Source organism: Emiliania huxleyi (genome assembly GCF_000372725.1).
Source record: "Emiliania huxleyi CCMP1516 unplaced genomic scaffold EMIHUscaffold_101, whole genome shotgun sequence".
NCBI classification, from domain to species: Eukaryota; Haptophyta; order Isochrysidales; family Noelaerhabdaceae; genus Emiliania; species Emiliania huxleyi.
Genome location: NW_005202368.1, coordinates 92,045 through 110,748, shown reverse-complemented (window position 1 = coordinate 110,748; position 18,704 = coordinate 92,045). Strand labels below are relative to the sequence as shown.

The 18,704-nt window shown below is 64.7% G+C and overlaps 9 protein-coding genes across 9 annotated transcripts; 7 read left to right on the top strand and 2 right to left on the bottom strand.

The window, feature by feature from the left end:
* Window positions 1-488: 488 nt before the first annotated feature.
* Window positions 489-2,265, top strand: EMIHUDRAFT_222012 (hypothetical protein; the record flags this gene model as incomplete). Its single annotated transcript, XM_005793362.1, has 2 exons — window positions 489-1,843; window positions 2,220-2,265. The coding sequence occupies 2 exons, from the start codon at window positions 489-491 to the stop codon at window positions 2,263-2,265; spliced, it is 1,401 nt and encodes a 466-aa protein (XP_005793419.1).
* A 522-nt stretch (window positions 2,266-2,787) lies between these two features.
* On the top strand, window positions 2,788-6,333 carry EMIHUDRAFT_454070 (hypothetical protein; the record flags this gene model as incomplete). Its single annotated transcript, XM_005793361.1, has 7 exons — window positions 2,788-4,140; window positions 4,382-4,636; window positions 4,885-4,905; window positions 5,132-5,345; window positions 5,393-5,901; window positions 5,973-6,160; window positions 6,243-6,333. 7 exons carry the CDS (start codon window positions 2,788-2,790, stop codon window positions 6,331-6,333), a joined length of 2,631 nt encoding a protein of 876 aa, XP_005793418.1.
* Window positions 6,334-7,909: 1,576 nt separating this feature from the next.
* EMIHUDRAFT_439420 (hypothetical protein) lies at window positions 7,910-9,039 on the top strand. The gene has a single exon (XM_005793360.1). It carries the CDS (start codon window positions 7,932-7,934, stop codon window positions 8,706-8,708), a length of 777 nt encoding a protein of 258 aa, XP_005793417.1. The 5' UTR covers window positions 7,910-7,931; the 3' UTR covers window positions 8,709-9,039.
* Window positions 9,040-9,423: 384 nt separating this feature from the next.
* EMIHUDRAFT_222009 (hypothetical protein) lies at window positions 9,424-10,338 on the top strand (the record flags this gene model as incomplete). The annotated part of the gene is made up of 1 exon (XM_005793359.1): window positions 9,424-10,338. One exon carries the CDS (start codon window positions 9,424-9,426, stop codon window positions 10,336-10,338), a length of 915 nt encoding a protein of 304 aa, XP_005793416.1.
* Window positions 10,339-10,843: 505 nt separating this feature from the next.
* EMIHUDRAFT_454068 (hypothetical protein) lies at window positions 10,844-12,282 on the top strand (the record flags this gene model as incomplete). Its single annotated transcript, XM_005793358.1, has 1 exon — window positions 10,844-12,282. One exon carries the CDS (start codon window positions 10,844-10,846, stop codon window positions 12,248-12,250), a length of 1,407 nt encoding a protein of 468 aa, XP_005793415.1. The 3' UTR covers window positions 12,251-12,282.
* A 92-nt stretch (window positions 12,283-12,374) lies between these two features.
* EMIHUDRAFT_222007 (hypothetical protein) lies at window positions 12,375-13,541 on the top strand (the record flags this gene model as incomplete). Its single annotated transcript, XM_005793357.1, has 5 exons — window positions 12,375-12,468; window positions 12,562-12,662; window positions 12,688-12,712; window positions 12,792-13,214; window positions 13,288-13,541. 5 exons carry the CDS (start codon window positions 12,375-12,377, stop codon window positions 13,539-13,541), a joined length of 897 nt encoding a protein of 298 aa, XP_005793414.1.
* An 868-nt stretch (window positions 13,542-14,409) lies between these two features.
* EMIHUDRAFT_222005 (hypothetical protein) lies at window positions 14,410-14,964 on the bottom strand (the record flags this gene model as incomplete). The annotated part of the gene is made up of 2 exons (XM_005793356.1): window positions 14,410-14,738; window positions 14,829-14,964. The coding sequence occupies 2 exons, from the start codon at window positions 14,962-14,964 to the stop codon at window positions 14,410-14,412; spliced, it is 465 nt and encodes a 154-aa protein (XP_005793413.1).
* Window positions 14,965-15,354: 390 nt separating this feature from the next.
* EMIHUDRAFT_69501 (putative L-ascorbate peroxidase) lies at window positions 15,355-16,470 on the top strand (the record flags this gene model as incomplete). The annotated part of the gene is made up of 5 exons (XM_005793355.1): window positions 15,355-15,489; window positions 15,558-15,680; window positions 15,789-15,964; window positions 16,073-16,238; window positions 16,333-16,470. Coding segments are annotated over 5 exons (738 nt in total), but the record flags the coding sequence as incomplete, so codon positions are not given.
* A 329-nt stretch (window positions 16,471-16,799) lies between these two features.
* On the bottom strand, window positions 16,800-17,830 carry EMIHUDRAFT_439419 (hypothetical protein). The gene is made up of 3 exons (XM_005793354.1): window positions 17,729-17,830; window positions 17,615-17,628; window positions 16,800-17,505 (listed from the first exon to the last, which is right to left on the bottom strand). The coding sequence occupies exon 3, from the start codon at window positions 17,496-17,498 to the stop codon at window positions 16,881-16,883; it is 618 nt and encodes a 205-aa protein (XP_005793411.1). The 5' UTR covers window positions 17,499-17,505; window positions 17,615-17,628; window positions 17,729-17,830; the 3' UTR covers window positions 16,800-16,880.
* Window positions 17,831-18,704: the final 874 nt, after the last annotated feature.

The following is an 18,704-nucleotide window of genomic DNA, read 5'->3' as shown; positions in this document are numbered from 1 at the left end:
GATGCGGGCGATGTGTCACGGGTCCCCCCTCACGGGTCCCCCCTTCGGGGGGGCGAGGGAACCCGTGCTGGGGCGAGCCTCGGCGAGACTGCGTCAGCTGTTCCCACAGCAGGCTGGAAGTACCTCGCCAGCGTGGAGAGCGTGATGTTTGTTTTCTGTGAACGCTGCTTCTCGGTTGCCCTTGGCAAGGGTCTCGGTTGCGCAAGGGTTATCCTCACACAACGTCCTCATTTTCGAAGTCGCAAACACATCTCGGCCGCGTTCCGGCGGTGGCGTGAATGCTTTAGCATTCTCGCCCGCTCTGCTGAGGGGAGGGGCAGGACGAGCGGTCGCCTGAGGCGCCCATCTCTATCCACCCTCTCTTGGTTTGCCAGCGGGGCACGTGGCCAAGGACGACGTTTCAGGATCGCGCGTCCGCTTGTTTGCGCACGCGCGTTCTCGTCCACGCCACTGTGCTCCCGCCCTTTGATCTCTGTCGCCGGTCGCTGATGTCGGCCATTGAGACGCTTGTGGAAAGGGCGCTTACTAAGGCCACCAAGGACAGTGCCGTGCATGGCGTGGACAAGGATCAATACCTGTTGTGTTCCTCTGTCGTCAAAGCCGGTGAGCGTAATTACTATACCGTCAAGGTGCTGCAGACGGGACTCGACGAGAGCCAGGCCAAGGCGGCCGCTCTCGCCCTGCTGTCGCAGCAGTACGGAGGCACCGCCTCGGGTGGCCCCGCCGATGCGGCAGAGAAGGTTGTCAAGACACTTGAACGTTTGTCGTCATCACAGTTGGGTCACTTGGCCGCGGGCTGGGCCACGCAACTCGGAGAGGCATTCGCCAACGCGGGCATCCTTTCGACAGTGGAGGCTGGCTCGCTCGCGGGCCGCACCGGCAGCGGCAAGGTGCCGCTCGAGAGCGGTGAGGAGGCGCAGATGCCTTACACCGTCATTCAAGGACCATCCGAGGGCATGTACGTGCTCGAGGAGAGCGGAGCGCAGGGCGAGCCCCGACGCTCGGTCGTCCTCAACACCTTGCTGGTGAGCCTCATGCTACAGCCGGCGCAGGCACACGTCGTCTCTAACGCGACGCTTGTCAAGGTCGACGGCTCGAGCAATGCTCTGGCTGTTTTCCGCAAGTTGCCCAAGTCAGGCAGCGCCGCCGAAGGCCACGTCTCGCAAGAGGAGATCCTCCAGTTAGCAGACGGTCTTCCGGCCGCGGGCGCGGTCTCGCTCTCGGGAGAGGAGCGCGTCAAGACGTTCGCCCGAGCTCTCGAGGCCAAAGTCTCCGGCGGCGAAGGCTCTGGCTGGGAAGGCTCTGGCTGGTTGGCCGCTGTTGGGGACAAGGCGACCTACTCCGTCTTCGAGCTTCGGAGTCAGCTCGAGAGGCTTGGCCCCGACTTCACGCCGGTCGCCGCGCTGCCCGCACCCAAGTCGCGCACGGAGTTCTTCACGCGCAATATCCGCGGGGAGAACTGGGGCGACTTCGCCAAAAGGGTCGCCCCTCTGATCGAGCCCGATGAGCAGCGGTGCACTTTCATTCGCTCCAGTGAGGTGGTCCTTCGCGACGCGATCGAGCGATGGCTGGAAACTGGGCTCGACAGCCTCCGGGACGCTTCTCTCGCGTCGCTCGCCCTTCGCACCGACTGGTCGGTGGACGCAGCGTGCTCGCTGATGTACCAATTTGCGATGGCCAAGGAGCAGCAGCGGCTCGCCCCGCCCACTCCGCCACCGGGCGTGCCGCCTCCGATCCTTACGCAGCCGATCATCAAGATCACGACGGGCGCATCGGGTGAGGGCAGCGACGAGGCCCTCTCCGCGGCCGCTGCCGCGCAGAGCTTGACGCCCACGGAGCGCGCGTGCGTCAAGAGGCTCGCCGCATTCGCCGCCATCGATCGACGCCCCAGCTGAGCTGCGCAACCTCCTCACCGTCGACCCGGTGTACGGCGACCGCGCCACGCGCACGCCGCTGTTCCGCCACGCCGATGGCTCCGCCATCACCGAGGCGCAGGTGCGGGACATGATCAAGCGGCTGATGCAGCGCGCCGGTGCGTCGCCCGCCGAGTTCGGCGCCCACTCGCTGCGCATTGGTGGCGCGACGGCGCTCTTCAAAGCGGGCGCCTCCCAGATCGACATCATGACGATGGGGCGGTGGTCGTCCGACTGCTACCGCCTGTACGTCCGCGCCTGCTTCGGTCACGCCGTCGAGTGGTCGAGGAAGGCCGGGTCCACTAGCGTCGACGACGTCGCCGAGGAGTACAAGGAGGTGGACTGTTACTGATGGAGGTGCCTGACACGCGATCGCGTGGGGGGGGACTGCGCCCTGGCCGTTCCGGGCTCACGCGGTGGTCACCATCCCGGAGAGCGAGGGGTAGGGAGCAGCGCCTCCCCCCTCACCACGCATGTCAGGCGCGGCCGCCGCCGAGCGCGGCGGCCGCCCAGGCCTCGTGGCCGATTTGTTTGTCTCGCAAGAGGAGCGCATTTCTCAATTCAACTACTCCTCTCCTTCGAGACCCTCTCGCGCTATGAAGGCGGGCGAGAGGAGGGAGGGGCCCCTTGCAGAGCGGCCCCTTTTTTTGGCAGAGCCGCCGAAAAGTCAACCACCCCTCCCGGACCACTCATGCCGACTACGCTACTCATAGCGGCGGCATCCTTCTACAAGCGACGAGACGTGGCACCGCTGCCGCCACCGCCACCGCCGCCGCCGCCGTCCGTAAGCGACGTGCACCTCTTCATAGTGATCGTCACGTCGGCAGTCCTGCTGCTGCCTGCACTGCTCGTCGTTCGAGCTCACCTCACGACGATGCCTATGCCGCACCTGAGGTTTCGGACGTTGCTGGTTGGGCACATCCTCGACGGGCGCCTAAACATCAACGAGCGCCACCGTTTCTACGCTCGCCAGCACGCATTGTTGGGCTCCGCCTTCCGGCTCCTCGGCTTCTTTGGGAAGTCGGGTGCGGTGTATGTCAAAGACGTGCCCGGCTGGTATCGCAAGGCCGACTCAGACCGCTCCGCCTTTGCCGCCGTGGCGCCCAGGTCGTTGCTGGCACTGCCGATGGGCCCAGACTGGGCCATGCAGCGCAGGCTGGTCGCCCCTCTCTTCTCGACCTCCTCGATCGACTCGTTCCTCCCGCTCGTGCACGCCAAGAGTCTCGAGCTGTGCGAGCTGTGGCGCACGCGCGCGTCCTGTGAGCACGAAGTGCCCGAGCAGGACGTACACGAGACGCTGAGCAGCTGGTCGCTCGACATCTTTGGCCATGTGGCGTGTGCGCACGACTTCGGCGCCCTTGCGTCGGCTAGCGAGGAGCGCCAGAGCCCGTACGCCGCCGCCGCCAAGGTCATTCTGCAGGAGCTCACTCGTCGCTTCCTCCTGGGCAAGCTCGCGCCGCTGCAGCGTGCGAAGACGCGCGCCTTCAAGGGTGCGTTGCAGCTCTATCGCTCGACGGCGGAGGCCATCCTGCAGCGAGCGGCGGCGGGGAGCAGCGAGGCGTCGGGCAGCCTGGCGGCGAAGCTCGCCAAGTGTGCCGAGAGCGGGGGCTCGGCGCTCACGCCGTCCGCAGTCGCCGACGAGATGACCGGGCTGCTGCTCGCGGGGCACGAGACGTCGAGCAACACGGCGACCTGGGCGCTGCATCTGCTCGCCACTCACCCGCGCGAGCAGGAGCAGGTTCGCGCCGAAGTGGCCGCCCTCGACCTGCGCCGCGCCAGCCTCGCCGACCTCTACAAGTGCTCGCTGCTTCAGGGCGTCATGTTCGAGGCGCTGCGGCTGCGCCCGACGGTGCCGCTCGTGCCGCGGCTCGCTCCGTCACGCGCGACCATCCACGGCTACTCGGTGGCAAAGGGCACGCGCATCGTGCAGAACAAGATCGCGATCTGTGAGGACGCGTCCCTCTTCCCCGAGCCGGCGCGCTTCGACCCGAGCCGCTTCGGCCGCGGCGAGTACGGTGCGCACGGCGCCACCATCGTCGCCTTCGGCGTAGGACCGCGCCTCTGCGTCGGCTACCGGCTGGCAGAGGCGCAGGTGCTCTCACTGCTCGCGCACGTGCTGCGCGACTTCAGCCTGTCGGCCGGCAGCACCGAGCCCAAGGAGGCCCTGAACGTGACGCTCCAGCCGCTCGACGGCTTGCTCCTGCGGCTCACGCCGCTTTCGGCTCCGGTGGCCGTTCGCTCAGACCACGACCCACCGGCAACCTGAGGGACTGTCTTTTTGGCTGTCCGAGGAAAATTGTTGGTAGAGCTTCGATGCTCGGGGGGGCGGCGGCTGTGAAAACGCCCGTGAGTGCGCGCGCTTTCGCTCGCACCCGTCGGCGCTTCTCTCCTCGCTCACCACCGCAAGCCGGCGGCGAGATCGCACCCGTCGGCGCCACATCCCAGCAAGCCGGCCGATGCCGCCGCAGAAAGCGGCCTCCGCCTGCCCCCGCTGCAAGTTCTTCTGCCGCGACACGCTGCTCGAGGACGAGCAGGACCTCCGCGCCCGCGACGAGGAGGAGCAAGCGCGGCGTGAGCTCTCCCTCGCGCACGGCGGCTGGGTGTGCGACTTTGCGCCGCCGCGCGTGCCGCCGAGCGTCGCCAAGCGGGTGCAGGAGTTTGTGCAGCTGCGGCCGGCCGTGCTGCACAGCGACGAGCTGATCGACAAGAAGGACGCCCGCCAGGTCGAGCTCCTCCTCACCGAGCTCATCGCCCACAACACGCCCGTCCAGGCACGCCGCAGCCCTCGCGCCTAGTGCTCGTGCGGCTCCTCCCCTGGCGGACGAGGTGGGCGTGCGGGCGAGGAGGGCCTTGCCTAGCCACGGCCGTCCTGGCCGCAGCGAGACGCCGCGAGGCGGGACGCAGCGAGAGAGAGCAGAAAAGAGCCTCCGCACCCCCGCCCTCTTCCCGATCGCCCCCGCCCTCGCCGCAGGTCGTCTTCCTGCAGGGAGCGGTTCCTCTGCAGGCAACCCGCGCCGCCGGAGCTCCCCTCCTGCCACCCCTCGGTCATCTGCATCGCCGCCTCCCTCCTCCTCCCACCTCCTCCCTCCTCCCCTCCTCCCCTCCTCCCCAACCCTCCAAGCTGCCCACTACCGCATGGCGCCTGTCCCCGCCTCCGCTCCTCGCCCCCCACCTCGCCTTCGCCTCGCCTCGCCTCCCCTCCTTCTCTGCAGACCAAGCCGTGGCTCTTCGCTGCGCTCTGCGACCTGCTGCGCAAGTGCCCCGTCTGGTCCATCAACCTCGGCGAGCTGCGCTTCTCCGAGGAGCAGTGCGTCCGCCTCGGCGCCACCCTCGCCGCCTCGGGCGTCACGCACATGTTCTACGAGTGCACCGTCGCCGGCCGCTGGAAGGACGAGTTTCGCGGCAACCCTCTGCCGGAGCAGAGAGAAGCACGTGCCCAGGACACTGTGCAGGACAGCTCCGAGACACGCGTCCAATAGGCATTATCCGGCGGAACCGAGAGAAGCACTCCCTGTGGCGCCTCTCTGCCGACTGCCGCCAGAACGTCGTCGTGCTCTCGGCGATCAAGAACTGGTTCTGCCCCACGTCGCACGCGTGCAACAAGCGGTGGGTGCAGCGGAACCGCGACGGCTACACCGGCGTCGACCGGCTGCAATGCGAGAGTTGCGGCGCGTGGAGGCGGCTGCCCCGCGGCGTGACGGCGTGGCGGCGCGAGTTCTACTGCCACTACAACACGTGGGACAAGTACAACTCCTGCTCCCTGCCCGAGGAGGACTGGAAGCGCGAGGAGCCCGCGACGGGCGACCGCCTCCGCCTGCTCGTCGACGGCCGCTGGCGGCGCGCGACGGTGCGGCGCATGCCGACGGAGGCGCAGTGGGCGGGACACAAGCAGCGCCTGCAGCAGGAGGGCGAGGCTGGCGCTGCCGGAGGCGGCGCGAGGGAGGAGGAGGAGGCGGCGGCGCCGCGCGCAAAGCGCGCGCGCAAGCCGGTGAGATGTGCGAGGCGAAGCAAGGCACCGCTCACTTCACAACGAATGAACGAGTCGTGAGTCATTGGTAGGTGGAGATGTACAAGGCGGAGCCGTGCACCGCCCTCTCTCGCGCGCTGCGCGTGCAGAGCTGCGAGGACCAGAGCGAGCGCAAGCTCTACCGGATGGTGGAGGTGGAGGCGGTCTCGGAGGGCGGCGGCGAGGGCGCCGCCTCTCCCGCCGCATGGCTCGTGCTGCGCCTGACCGCGCTCAACCACAAGTCGCTCTGGCGCGGAGAGACCGCCGAGATCGCCCGAGATCGCCCGAGATCGCCCGAGATTGCCTGAGTCTGTGCGCCTCAGCCACAAGTCGCCCTGGTGCCGCTCCGGGCGTGACGGCTCGCCACTCCCTTCGCCGGGTGCGGCGTCCCCTCACACACGGCCGCCGCCGTGAGAGCAGGTGCTTCGAGCACGACGAGCAGCCGCCCGCGCCAGAGCCGGAGGCGGAGGAGGCGGACGAAGGGGCGGAGGAGGAGGGGGAGGGGGAGGAGGAGGAGGAGGAGGGGGAGGGGGAGGAGGGGGGGGAGGCGGCGAAGCCGCTGGCGGCGGGGAGCGTCGTGCAGTTTGCGCTCGACGGCGTGCACTGGTCCCCTCTGGCGCTGGTGCGCGTGGCTGGCGAGAGGAGGGAGGGAGAGTGGCACACGCTGCGCAAGCACCTCGAGCAGGAGAGGCTGCGGCTCGAGGCGACGGCGGCTGTCGGCGGCAGCGGCAGCGGCGGCAGCGGCGGCGGCGACAGCGGCGGCGACAGCGGCGGCGGCGATAGCGGCGGCGGTGACGGAGGTGGAGCGGGCGGCGGACAACAGGCGCGAAACTTTGCGCGCCTGAGGCCGCCTGCCTGCCATGTCGGCGGCGAGGCCGGCGGCGGCGAGGGGGGCGAGGGGACGGCCAGTGCCGAGCCCGGCCGTCGCAGCGCTTCTGGCGCCGAGAGCGAGGAGGAGGAGGCGTCGGCGGTGGCGGCGGTCGAGATGGTCGACGAGAATGGCGTCTCTTCACACCCGCAGCCCTGAACAGGTCTCGGCAGCCAAGTCGCGGAGCCGGCGCGCGCCTGCTCCGGTGCGTCGGCACTGTCCGAGACGCCGCGCCTCGGCGCACCTCGGCACGGACTTCGGCATAGACCTCGGCTAGACTTCGGCAATAGACCTCGGCAATAGACCTCGGCGCACCTCTGCGCACCTCGGCAGGTGCGCACGTACGACTCGTCCGAGACGTCGGCCGAGTACTCGCGCCGCAAGCGCGAGGAGGCGCGCAAGGACGACGAGCTTCGGCGCACCTTCTGGCGTGCTTCCCTCCCCTTCCCTGCCCTCGCCTCGCCTCCTCGCCTCCGCTCCCTCCGCTTGCCCCCTCTCCACTCTTGCCCTCCCCCAGACTCCGCCCCCCCTCTCTCAGGTGGGCCGAGATCCTCGAGTCGCCCTTCGCCACCAAGCACGGCCAGGTCGGCAAGGAAGTCTGCCTTCAGCTGCACGCAGACACTCTCAACAAGATCTGGAGGCTGTGAGGCTGGGAGGAGGTTGGCGAAACAGGTGGTGGCGTAGCGCCGAGGGCGGCGATGGCGGAGGGGCCGTATCGCGCGCTCGCGGGCGGCGTCGGACGTCGCGTCGCCACGCCCGATCGGCGAGACGGGGGCACTCCCGGTCCCTGCACAATAGCTGCACACGTTGGGACATGGGACCAGGGCGCGGCCGCGGTCTGCCGTGGGTGCGGAGATGGTGGGCCGCGCCCGGGCTAGCGGTACGTTAATCGTTATGCATGTCGTGAAAAGCTAAAAAGGTATCCCGCACCGATTGTGGATTGATGACATGACTGTGAACAGTTTTGCGGGGGGTACCCTCACTTGTAGTGAGCGTCGGGCTGGTGGTTCGACACCGAGTTTGAAAGATCTGTTTCTCTACGTCTCTCTTCACAGGAAAATCCTGTGAGAAAAAAGCGAAGAAAAAAGAAAAAATCCGCCGCGGCCTTAGCCGACGGTACTCCGAAAGCGCCGGGTACAGCCCCATGTCATCAACGGGTGCGCTCAAGCCGGGCTGCCAGGTGCACGCGATCACGTGTAAGGTACCCAACGCGGAGGTGGGCGTGTTCGAGCAGCTGCTGGCAAAGCACGAGGCGTTCATGCGCGAGACGCACCAGCCGGGCGGCGACTCCGAGCCTCACGCAATGGTGTTCACGTGGTGCAAGTCGGCTGGTGAGGAGAGCACGCTGTACGGGCTGCACGAGTGCTACCGTGGCGCGAAGGGATGCACCGAGCACCTCGTCGTTGCTTCGGCGAAGGCGCCACAGCTCCTTGAGGAGTTTGGCGCCATCGTCGGCAAGCACGCCAACTCGTGGGTGACATTCGCGCCGGTCATCCACACGATGAAGGATTCGATGGTGGAGGGAATGGCAGCGGTCGACTGCGACAAGAAGATGTTCCAGCTGCACTTCAACGTCGACGAGGGCTCCGACGCCGAGAAGGAGATGGACGCTTTCGCCGCCGACCACGCCGCCTTTATGGAGGAGACGCACACGCCCAACGGCAGCGGTGCTGAGCCTTCGCCGCTCTACTTTGTGTGGACGAAGAGTGCGCAGTTCAAGGACCCCTTCGACCCCTCCAAGGGGAGTGAGCCCAAGGTGCAATTCTCGCTCACCGAGATCTACAAGGGGCAGGAGGGCTGCGACGCGCACATGGCGGCCGGCCAGGCGAACGCGCCGCTCTTCGCGCGCTTCCAGGCGGTCGTCGAGAAGCACTCGGTCGCCACGTGCATGATGGCGGACGTGATCCGCTCAATGCGCTGAGCGGAGCGGTGGCGCGCGACACGAATTCGCGAGCGAGGCGGCGCGTGCAGGCCGGCGCGCACAGCGAGCTGACCGCTGGCGCTCGGTGGCGTTGCGTCTGTGCTGGATTAGCTAGATGGGGTAGATGGGCGCGCGACACGAACTCGCGAGCGAGGCGGCGCGCGCAGGCCAGCGCGCAGCGAGCTACCGCTGGCCACGTACATCGGCCCTGGACTCTCTGTCTCTCTTGAAAGCACTTGTCTGGAGGAGGCCCACGGTGTGTGCCGTGACCGTGTTCTTTCTTTCTGTCTGCGCCCTTGGTTCTTCATTATTTAGTCTCTTGGGTCATGCTCTTGCCGCAACTCGCGTCCGAGTTAGTCTCTAGTGTGGCGGTGCACTTGCGACTTGGAAAGAAAGAAAGAAAGAAAACAGACAACCCAAGGGAGGGATGGGAGGACGGCACGCCGCCACCACACACAGGGATTTTAAGGAGAGGTGTGTGGTGCGCTAGCCGTCGCCCACCCTAGGGAGTCTGCCTCTTCCTATCTCTCTTCGCAGTCTCTCTCCGATTCTTGCGACTTGGAGCACGCGAACTTGGCGGCGCGGGGGTTTCTTTATCCTGTGGTCGGGCCAAGCCGTCGCCCGCGCCTCGCCTGTCGCGCGTGAATCGCGAATTCTTTATCTTTCGTCGCCTAGTACCGGGTAGTCGGGTAGTGTGCGGCGCGCACACACGAGCATGAGCGACAAGAAGATGCCCGCGTCCGACAAAACAGCGATGGGCGTGGCGAAGCAACGGCTGATCGAGACTTGTATGCCGGAGGCCGAGCGAGTGGTGACAGATCCGTACGCAGAGTACTTTGTCCCGGGCGCATCCGTGATCAAGTGCATGGGTGGGCCTTGCAACGTCTGGCTGGGTGACAAGATTCTTCCAGGAGTCCATCAATTGCTGATCGCTCGTACGCGCCACTTTGATGAGGAAGTGATGGCCGCAGTGATGGCCGGCGCGACACAATTTGTCATGCTGGGAGCTGGCTACGACGCACGCGGCTGGCGCTTACCGCTGCCGAAGACGGTGAAAGTGTTCGAGGTGGACCAGCCCGATGTGCAAGCTTTGAAGAAAGCCAGGCTTGCCGGGGTGCCCGGTCTCGCGCTCGACGCAGTGAGCTTCGTTCCAGTGGACTTTACTGTGGACAGCTTAGAGACGGAGCTCAAACGCTGTCCCGGCTTCGACCCCGCGGCGAAGTCAGTCTTCCTGCTCGAGGGTGTGACGCAGTACATATCCAAGACGGCGACATCGAGCACCCTGAAGAGCCTTGGCAAGCTGTGCGGCCGTGGTTCGCGAATCGTTGTGTCATACGTTGACCAGAACACGTACGACGCCCCGGCAAAGGTGTGTGGGTCGGGCTATCCAGCCCCCGAGAAGAAGGTGGGCCTCCTCGTCAGCTTGGCCGCCAGGGTGAGCGAGCCATGGATCAGCGGCTGGTCGCAGGCCGACTTTGCTGCCTTCCTCAAGAGCACGAGTACCTTCCCGAAGGTGTTGTCTGACGTGTCGATCGACGTGCTCGGCGAACGCTACTTTGCGCCGCTCGGAAGGCCGATACCGGCCGAGGAGCTGCTGCTGGTAGAACGGTACGCAGTTGCCACGAACTAATGCCAAGAGGAGCACACAGATTTTTTAATGTCCTACGGGGCTACCTGAACACCACAGAGTGCCTACGACGAGGGGGTGTCAGTGGAGAGACCACTTCACAGCTGTATGCCTTGCTCCTTTAGGTGCTCTTTAGTATGTTCTGACTCATCCGTCCCTGACTGCCTGAGTACACTCCCTTCCTGTTGTCTTGTACTTGGCGTCCTGTGGGTGTGTTCACAGTCTTGTGTGAATTTCGGCGTCCGCCGAAATTCAAGGTCCGTCGGTCTCTTTTGACCGCGGCGTTAGAGAGAGTCTTTGCTTGTCATGCCTTTTGCCTTCTCTCTGGCGCTCACGCTCCTAAAAATAGAAAGAAAAGAAAACGGAGAACCCAAGGGAGGGATGGGGGGACGGCACGCCGCCACCACACAGGGATTTTAAGGAGACGCTCCCGCTGCTGCTTGATGTGTTTATTCTTTACCATGGCAGGACGCGTCGGGGTCGCCTTAGCACAGCTTGGTCGCAGCGAATGGAACCACCGCGAAATGAGACGCCGGACGAGCCGCCGAACCTCTGCTGCCCCATCACGCAAGTCATCTTCCGCGATCCGGTCTTCGTGCCAGAGGCGGGCACCACGTACGAGCGAGGCGCCATCCTCACATTCTGGCGGCAGGCCGGTGAGCGGCGCGATCCACTCACGAACACTCCTATCCGGTCAGACGTGCTCTACACGAACTGGGACAAGCGCAGGGAGGTTGCCAGCTGGCTCGGCGAGCACTTGGATTACACGCCGCAAGGCTGGCGCTCGCGAGATGACATCCCTCAAGGGAGGCGGATCATCTTTGACCCACCCCAGTCTGATCGCAACCCGCAGCAGCTGCTGGCGGCCGCGCGTCGTTTTCCCGGCCTGAGCTCGAAGACGTGTGCCATACTCGCTTGCGTCATCACGGCAATCTCATCGGGGCTGGGCGTCAACATCAGCGCTGAGCTCGTCAGTATTGCAGTTGGCAGCGCGCAGCCACCGAGCGACGATTCGTGCAACGCAAGCCCATATGGCAAAATCAGTGGGCGAGAGCCCACCGCTCACGGCATCATAGCCGCCAGGATACTGTGGATCGACGATGCGGGCCGGCAGAAGCCGTTTTTCTTCGGCGCCAAACCTTCTACTTCGACGCCTGGCTTGTCGAGCCGCCTGCAGATCTCCGTGCTGCAAACTCCCTCGGCTGAAGCTTCCGATAGCGCCCGCGGCGGTTCGCTGATCACGGAGGCGCATACCAACGCTGGCGACGGCGCTGTGTGGAGCCGCAGCGCCGGCAGGTACGTCACCGTTTCCGCCCCCGGCGTGACCTTCAGCACCATGGTCGAGCAGTACAAGACGCTGGCGGCGGCTCACGGGTTGCGACTGGACATGCCCCACGGTAGCCTCTTCTCTGGGGACAACTTTGCGAGCCTCGTCGTCCTCGGGTTCACCACGCTGTGGACGGGCAGCGCGCTGCGTGCGGACGCCCCCCTCCTCTTCACCCTCTTCTCATGCCCGTTTTGGCACGTGGGCGCGTCACTGCTCGCCAACACCCTGCGCGCTCTCCTCCATCGCTCGACGCTCGCCCTTCACGAAGGCGGCATCCAGGTCGAGAACGAGAGGTCCACCCTCGCGGAGTACTTCGACCTCTTTCGGACTTCGACGTGCGCCTTTGTGCCGTGGAGCGACGTGTCGGCCGGCAGCCTTGAGGAGTCGCTGCACTTGACGGTGACGCACATCATCAACGGCGTCGAATCTGGGCTGCTCGAGGTGCGGACGGTGCGGGGCACGCTCGCGCTGACAGGCGGCGCCGATCTGACGATGAACGAGCTGCGCAAAGTCCGCGAGCTCCTGCTGCTCTGGGCGAGAGAGAAAGGGCTCGGGGTCCAATCGGTGGAGGCTCGCCAGGAGGCCTAGTCTTGGTCTTTGTTTCGATACCGAATCTTTTTTCTTCGCTGCTTTGTCGCGAAGCAAGGCGCCGTCCCTGAGCAATTGAGCGGACTGACAGGCAGTTGTGTGTGTGTCGACCTCACGCGCGTGAATGCAACACATTCCGGCCATGGCATTGCTGCGGGCGCCCATCGTCATCATCGAGCCCACTGCAGTGCACTCGCACAGCCTCATCCTACTTCACGGTGCCGCGCACATGCTTCCCGCCGAGACTCGTAGTTTGCGTGAGATGTTGCTTGTCGAGACTCGTAGATTCGTGAGATGTCGCTTGTCCGTAGGCATGCACTGCGACGGCCGGATGTTTCAGCGCTTGCCGCAGATTCTGACGGCGCTCGGTGGCAACGCGTCGGGCACGCGCTTCATCTTCCCGTCGTCGCCGGTCCGGACCATCTCCTGGCCTCAAGGACCTGAGTCCGGCGTGCGTGCGTGGTACGACTACTACACCGCGCGCGGCGGCTCGATGCGCCACGACGAGATCAACCGCACGCACCTGAAGCAGATGACGCAGGCGAGACGCTCGCAGTGCAAAAACCGCTGCGGGAGCGCACCGTTCTCAGCTCTCCGAGCCGTGAGCAGGCCGTGCACCGGCTGCTCGACGCCGAGGTGGCGTCGCTCGGCGGCGACCCTTCTCGCGTCGCCATCGGAGGCAACTCGCAGGGAGGCACGGTCGCCATCCACGCGGCCCTGACCTACCCGAAGCCGCTCGCCGCCCTCTTCTCCCTCTGCTCCATCCTGCTCGACGTAACGCCCGCGCCGCCCGCCCTCGCCGATCGGCTTCCGGTCTACGTGTTCACGGCAGAGTTCGACCAGGAGTACGCGCCCCGCTTCCAGCACAAGTGCTTCAAGCGGCTCGCAGACGTTGGCTTTCGACTCTTTTCGCATGTCGAGCCAGGCGCCGCCCTCTCCACACACCTCTCCGCTGGCCCACCTCGTGTCTCACGCCTTCCGACTCGCCTCCGACTCGCCTCCGCCGCCCTCTCTCCACCTCACCCGGCCGTCGACAGGCCTCGACCACTACACCACCTCCACCGCCGAGCTGCACCACGCCGCCGCCTGGGCCTCCCTCGCGCTGCACGGCCGCCCACTCCCGCCCGTGACGTACCGCGACGTCCCCTCCGCCGTGCCGCAGCCGCCGCTCGACTTTTACCACCGCGGCGCGGGCGCCATCCTGTCGGAGCCGCCCGACGGAGGAGCGGCCGGCGGCTGGTGGGCCTCCTGGTGGGGAACAAGTGGGCGCGTGGGTGCGAACGCTTCTTAGTTGTGTAGCATGTTGGACTGTGAGAGTCTTGAGCTTGACTCTGTGTACCTTTCTCGCCTTAGCGACTGGACATCAAGGCGTGGCGCGTGGACCGTCACGTGTGAGAACGCACCCAATCGAGCAAGCATCGGAACGAGAAAAAAGTGACGGTTTTTGAGACACTCTTCTGTGGTGTTTTTTGGTGTTCACGTGAGTGTGAGAGACGTGTGTGGTGTGTGCGAGTAAATACACCCCCGTTCGTTTAAGCCGTAGCTGCGAATAGCCGTCGAGCGTCGTTTGTTGATGTTGTGTGTCGTGTTGTGTCGTGCGCCGCCAGAGTACAGAGAGAAAGTGGAGCTCTGAGCTGTTGTGTTCAGCGCAAAAGGCCTCTCGTCACTCTACATTACCCGCTCTCCACGCTGTGAAGAGAATTGTCCCGCTAGACAAGCGCCACGCTACGCACCGAAGAGCTCCGGTGCTTCATAGAGAAGGAGGAGGTACGCGCGTACACGTCCTTGGCCGCGACCTCCTCGTCGGGCGGCGCCGGCTTCGACGGGAAGATGATCTTGAGCGCGAGCTGCACGAGCCCAAGCGCAAGGCCTGTTCACAGCCTAGGCATATGACATATGATGTCGACCACTGAAAACGAGCCGCAAGTGCGAGGCCGGTAATATTGGGCCCGTACACGGCGGGGTCGTTGATTGAGAACACGCCATACGCGCTCCAAAGGCTGCAGTTGATCACCTGGAACGCCGTCATGCTCGCGAGGATCGAGCCGGCGTCGCGCGTGGAGATAACGGTCCTGGTGTCCAGAAGCATCAATGAGCAGGAAACGTACCGGTCAGGCTAGCGGGAGCATTGAGGAGTAGATCTCTACATGCATATGAATCTAGGGCGTCGGCGTGATGGTCGAGAGCGGCGAAGCGAAGAGGATAATACAGAAGCCGGCGGCATAGATGCCGAGTAGCGCGCCAAAGTCCTCAGAGGACATGCCCGAAAAGACAAAGTACGTCCAGAGACAGAAGTTGATGAGGCAACCGACAAGGAGGAGACCTTGGACGCTCCGAAGGCTGGGATGGCCCTTCATCATGGGCAGCATCACGACGAGCGCTCCAATGGCGGCGAGGCTGCCGGGTGCATTGCTTGCAACCAAGAAAGGGTTCTGAATTATCAGGCCGTAAAAGACCCAGGCGAGAGTGGACAGGACAACGAAGGTTGCTGCAGGAGTCAGGGAGATGAGCGTGGTTGGAGCTGCTGGGAATTGCCTATCTTATCTCCCTACTCTCCTCCCTCTCCGTCTGCAAACACCTGGGAGCGGATTGAGCGGGCCCAGGTCACCGATCCGCTCGCGCGAGAGCACGGCAGGAAGAGGGGCTGCGTAGAGGGCGTTGGAGGTGAAGATGCCGGCAATGGGAGCACCGACGCCGAGCAAGTCGACTCCCATCCTTCCTCTCGGAAGCAGCCGGAGGTCCTGGCGGCAGCCACGCAAATCCGCGCAAGCGCCGATCTCGGTAGTATCCCGCTAAAGTATCCGCCCGTCCACCGTCGCGCCCATGGACGAATCGGCAGAAGCCTCTCCATCCGTGACGCCTCCATCGCCGCCCACCGACCTTGCGAAAGTGCGCTCCACACTCACCAACCCGAGTGCACAACCCGAGCATTCGTTCAGCGGCGGCGCAATCCCGCTTTTCGTGTCACAGGTGCGAGCCGAGATCGCCCGCCGCCTCGTCGATCCCTCGCATGACGATGGGTCCCTCGCTCCGCTGTTGATCCGGCACGCCTGGCACCAGCTGCGGTGAGTTGAGCATACAGTACGGCATCCACACTGGCCACCCTCAGGTACGCGTGGCACGCGAGCGGGACGTACGATCGGCACACACGCACCGGCGGCTCCAATGGAGGGACGATGCGTTTCGAGACCGAGCGCGCCGACCCAGAGAATGCAGGGTTCAGTAAGGCTCACGCGCTGGTGGAGGCACGCATCTCGTGGCCAGGACGTAGCGTTGGATAGCCGTCACGAAGCCCATCGTATCGTAGGCTGTCAAGGCACTCTTTCCGGCACTCTCGATGGCAGACATTATCATTCTCGCAGGCCACGTCGCCATCGAGCACACTGGTGGTCCGGCCGTGCCATTCTCGTACGGACGGCGCGACTTTGGTGTCGAAGAGGCGCGGGCGATACACGGCGCGACTGGGTGCCCGTTTGGCGATGGCAAGCACAACCCTAAAGGCAGCCGGCTGCCAGCGGCCGATTTGGGGCCGCGGGAGGGGTGCGCGGCGTCGGCTTCGATGGCGGAGAAAGAAAGTCCGACGATCGATGCGATGCGGGGCACGTTTGATCGGCTCGGATTTGATGATAAGGAGACAGTCGCACTCATTGTCCTCGGCCATCAGTACGGCCGCTGCCACGGCGACGCCTCTGGCTTCGAGGGCGCATGGCGCGAGTGCTAGAGATGTTCAAGACTACCCCAGCATAGGGATACCCCGCACCAGCGTGTGGACCCGTTCATCAGGTACGCCTTTGACCCGACGCATTGGAACTGCTATGAGAGGGGGCTGGGGTACCCGTCGGCGTACACGCACGGCGTCGCGCGTGGTGGTTATCGGCTGAGCCCTGGCGTTCTGGCGGCGCGCAACCAGCGCCAGTACGAGATGGACTTTGGCGGGGGCGAGCCGTTCATGATGCTGGTGAGCGACATGTGCCTGTGGTACGACGAGGTCTGCTCGAGATTTTTCCGCTGCGATTCTTTTCTATTCGTCTTGATGGCCCACCAGTCATTAACGACCCACTTCCCTCCTCCCTCTTCCGCAGGAGTACCGGCGTCATCTGCTACATTACGATAGTCACCGCAGCGAGTTCCGCCGCGATGCGGCACTCGCGTGGAAGAAGCTCACCGAGCTGGGTTGTGCTGGCACCCTGGTGCCGGAGAGGGAGACCAAGGCGGCGTGACGCGAGAGCGTGCAGGCCGTGTCCGCGCGTGCAGCTGCAGGCCGGCGTGGCGAACTCGCGAATACCAATACGGACTAACGTACGACCTATAGTACTTATAGTACGCGCCGCTGCGGTCGCGCGCTCGCGGCCCAGCCGCTCCCGTGCTTCTCCGCTTGTGCCTTCTCGGTTCTCTCGCCCCTCTAAGCGCTCCGCCCGCGCGCCGCGGGTCCGGGTTCCCGGCGTTTTGACATTTGAGAATTTCCACCGTTGATGTGCTCGTGTGGGAGTGGGCCTTTTGCCTCTCCGGGCACGCTACTTGTACTGTTGCGTGTGTGCAGAAGAAGGCGTACTTTTAGAACGTCCTGTTAAATCTCTCCACTCCTTCCTTCTGACTGTCTCGCGGTCGCCAAAACGCCAAAGTTAATCTGTCAGTCCGCCGCCGCCGCATCGTCATCGTCGTCGATGAGTATCAGGTCGCGCTTGAGCCGGACGCCACAACAAAGCCAGCAGAGGTACTTGAAGGGCACCTCCTCGCCGCCCGTCTTGCGCACGTACACCCGCCGCGGCACGACTGCCTGCAGCTTGTCCGTGTCCAGCACCTCGCGCGCAAAGCCGACGTGCAGCACCGAGATGGGCAGCAGCATGACGAACGGCTTGCCTGTCGAGGCTAGCGCGCGTAGCACCGCCTCCTTCATCTCTGGCGAGGTGTAGGGCGGGTTGTCGAGGATCAGATCAACCTTTTTGAGGAACTTTGGGTTGCGCACCTGCACGAAGAAGTCCTCCCGCTTGTGGTGCACGCGCGTGAAACCGAGCTCACGCAGGTGCTCGGCGCACGCTCCGTCGTAGTAGAAGGGCATCCAGATCCGCTTCTCGCGCGCTGCCGGACCGAGCACCTCAGCTATCGCCGCCCAAGATCTCCGAGCGGTCTGCCAATCGTCGGACGCGCCAGCGCCACCGCCGAGCCGGCCCGAGGTGGTAGCCACGGGAGGGCCTCGAGAACTGCTGCCACCGGCGTCGTCTGGATCGCGACGTCGTTTCTTCGCCATTGTAGCTCTGACAACGAGGGAGCAGAGCAGGGGTGGCTCGCCAGGCACGAGGGAGCGCGCACCCAAGGGACCCCGGGGGGGGGGTGTGTGAGTATAGAGCTCTATGAGCGACCCAGCTCGAGGGTTGCTCTCGACTCTGGCCTTTCGGGTCACGTAGCCACACCTCGCCTCCTCGGTGCGAGTGGCTGCCAGTTCGACTCTGGGGAGGATCGAACCATCAACAGGGGGGGACTTCGTGTTCGAGCGTTGTTCGCTTTGCTGCGCCTGGGGTCGGTAGGCAGGTAGGTACGTGAATGTCGGGAGACCGAGGGCACCGCACACAGCGGCAACAGAAGACCCCCCCTAGATCCGGCTAGTCGCAGACAAGAAGAAAACTTCGCGCCATGCCTGTGCAGTCCGTGTGTAAGCCCTGGTGTATGGACCGGTATGTACGTGTACGTACTTTTCAGTGTATGTAGCTCTTACGTACATTCCCGGAGGAGGACTGCTGCTTTTAGCTTACTGGGAGAAAAGGGAGAGGGTCTCTCTCTCTACGTGTATGTATGCATCGAGGGCAAGAACAGCCAGGCTCGGACTGGACACCAACATACCGACGCGGTCCCTTTCTCCTGTGGAGGCTCCCCTCGGAGGGCGCCTCAACTTGAGTAGCGTCCTGGGTGGGTGGAGGTCCTCGGCGGGCGCTGTGAGTTTCGCCGATATCGCGCAGCAAAACGAGGTTGATCGGTGGGCGTCAGCGACGCACGCCTCGCAGCACACCAGCGCCCCTGCCGCGCCACATGCCCCTACCTGCTCCACGCAGTCCAATCCTCCCGATGGATTGCCACGCCCGCCCCGAAATTCCCGCACGCTCTCCGCGCCGCGAGCGGAGCGCCGCTCGCCAGCCTGCCCACGCCGCAACGCCCCCCACGCGCCGCTGCACAGATATGAAGCTGTTCGTTCGGCTCGTTCCCTTTGCGCTCATTGGCGTCGTCAGCGCCTTTGCAACGGGCATGGAGTGCATCGACACTCCCCCGGCGACGGTTAAGGGCGCAGCTTCCCTGCTGGAACTGGGTGGTGTGGAAAGCTGCGAAGGTTTGGCCAATATTGGCTACTGCTCCCACGCGGAAGGCAAAAGAGTACTGCTGCGAGACCTGCAAGGATGCTGAGCCAGTAAGAGGGGTGAGAGGTGGGTTCCTTTTTAATTCCCTCTTTTCTACTTTTCTTTTT

Coding starts and splice junctions, on each gene's coding strand:
- EMIHUDRAFT_439420 (XM_005793360.1), top strand. CDS start 7,932: ATGTCATCAACGGGTGCGCTCAAGCCGGGCTGCCAGGTGCACGCGATC.
- EMIHUDRAFT_439419 (XM_005793354.1), bottom strand. CDS start 17,498: ATGGCGAAGAAACGACGTCGCGATCCAGACGACGCCGGTGGCAGCAGT.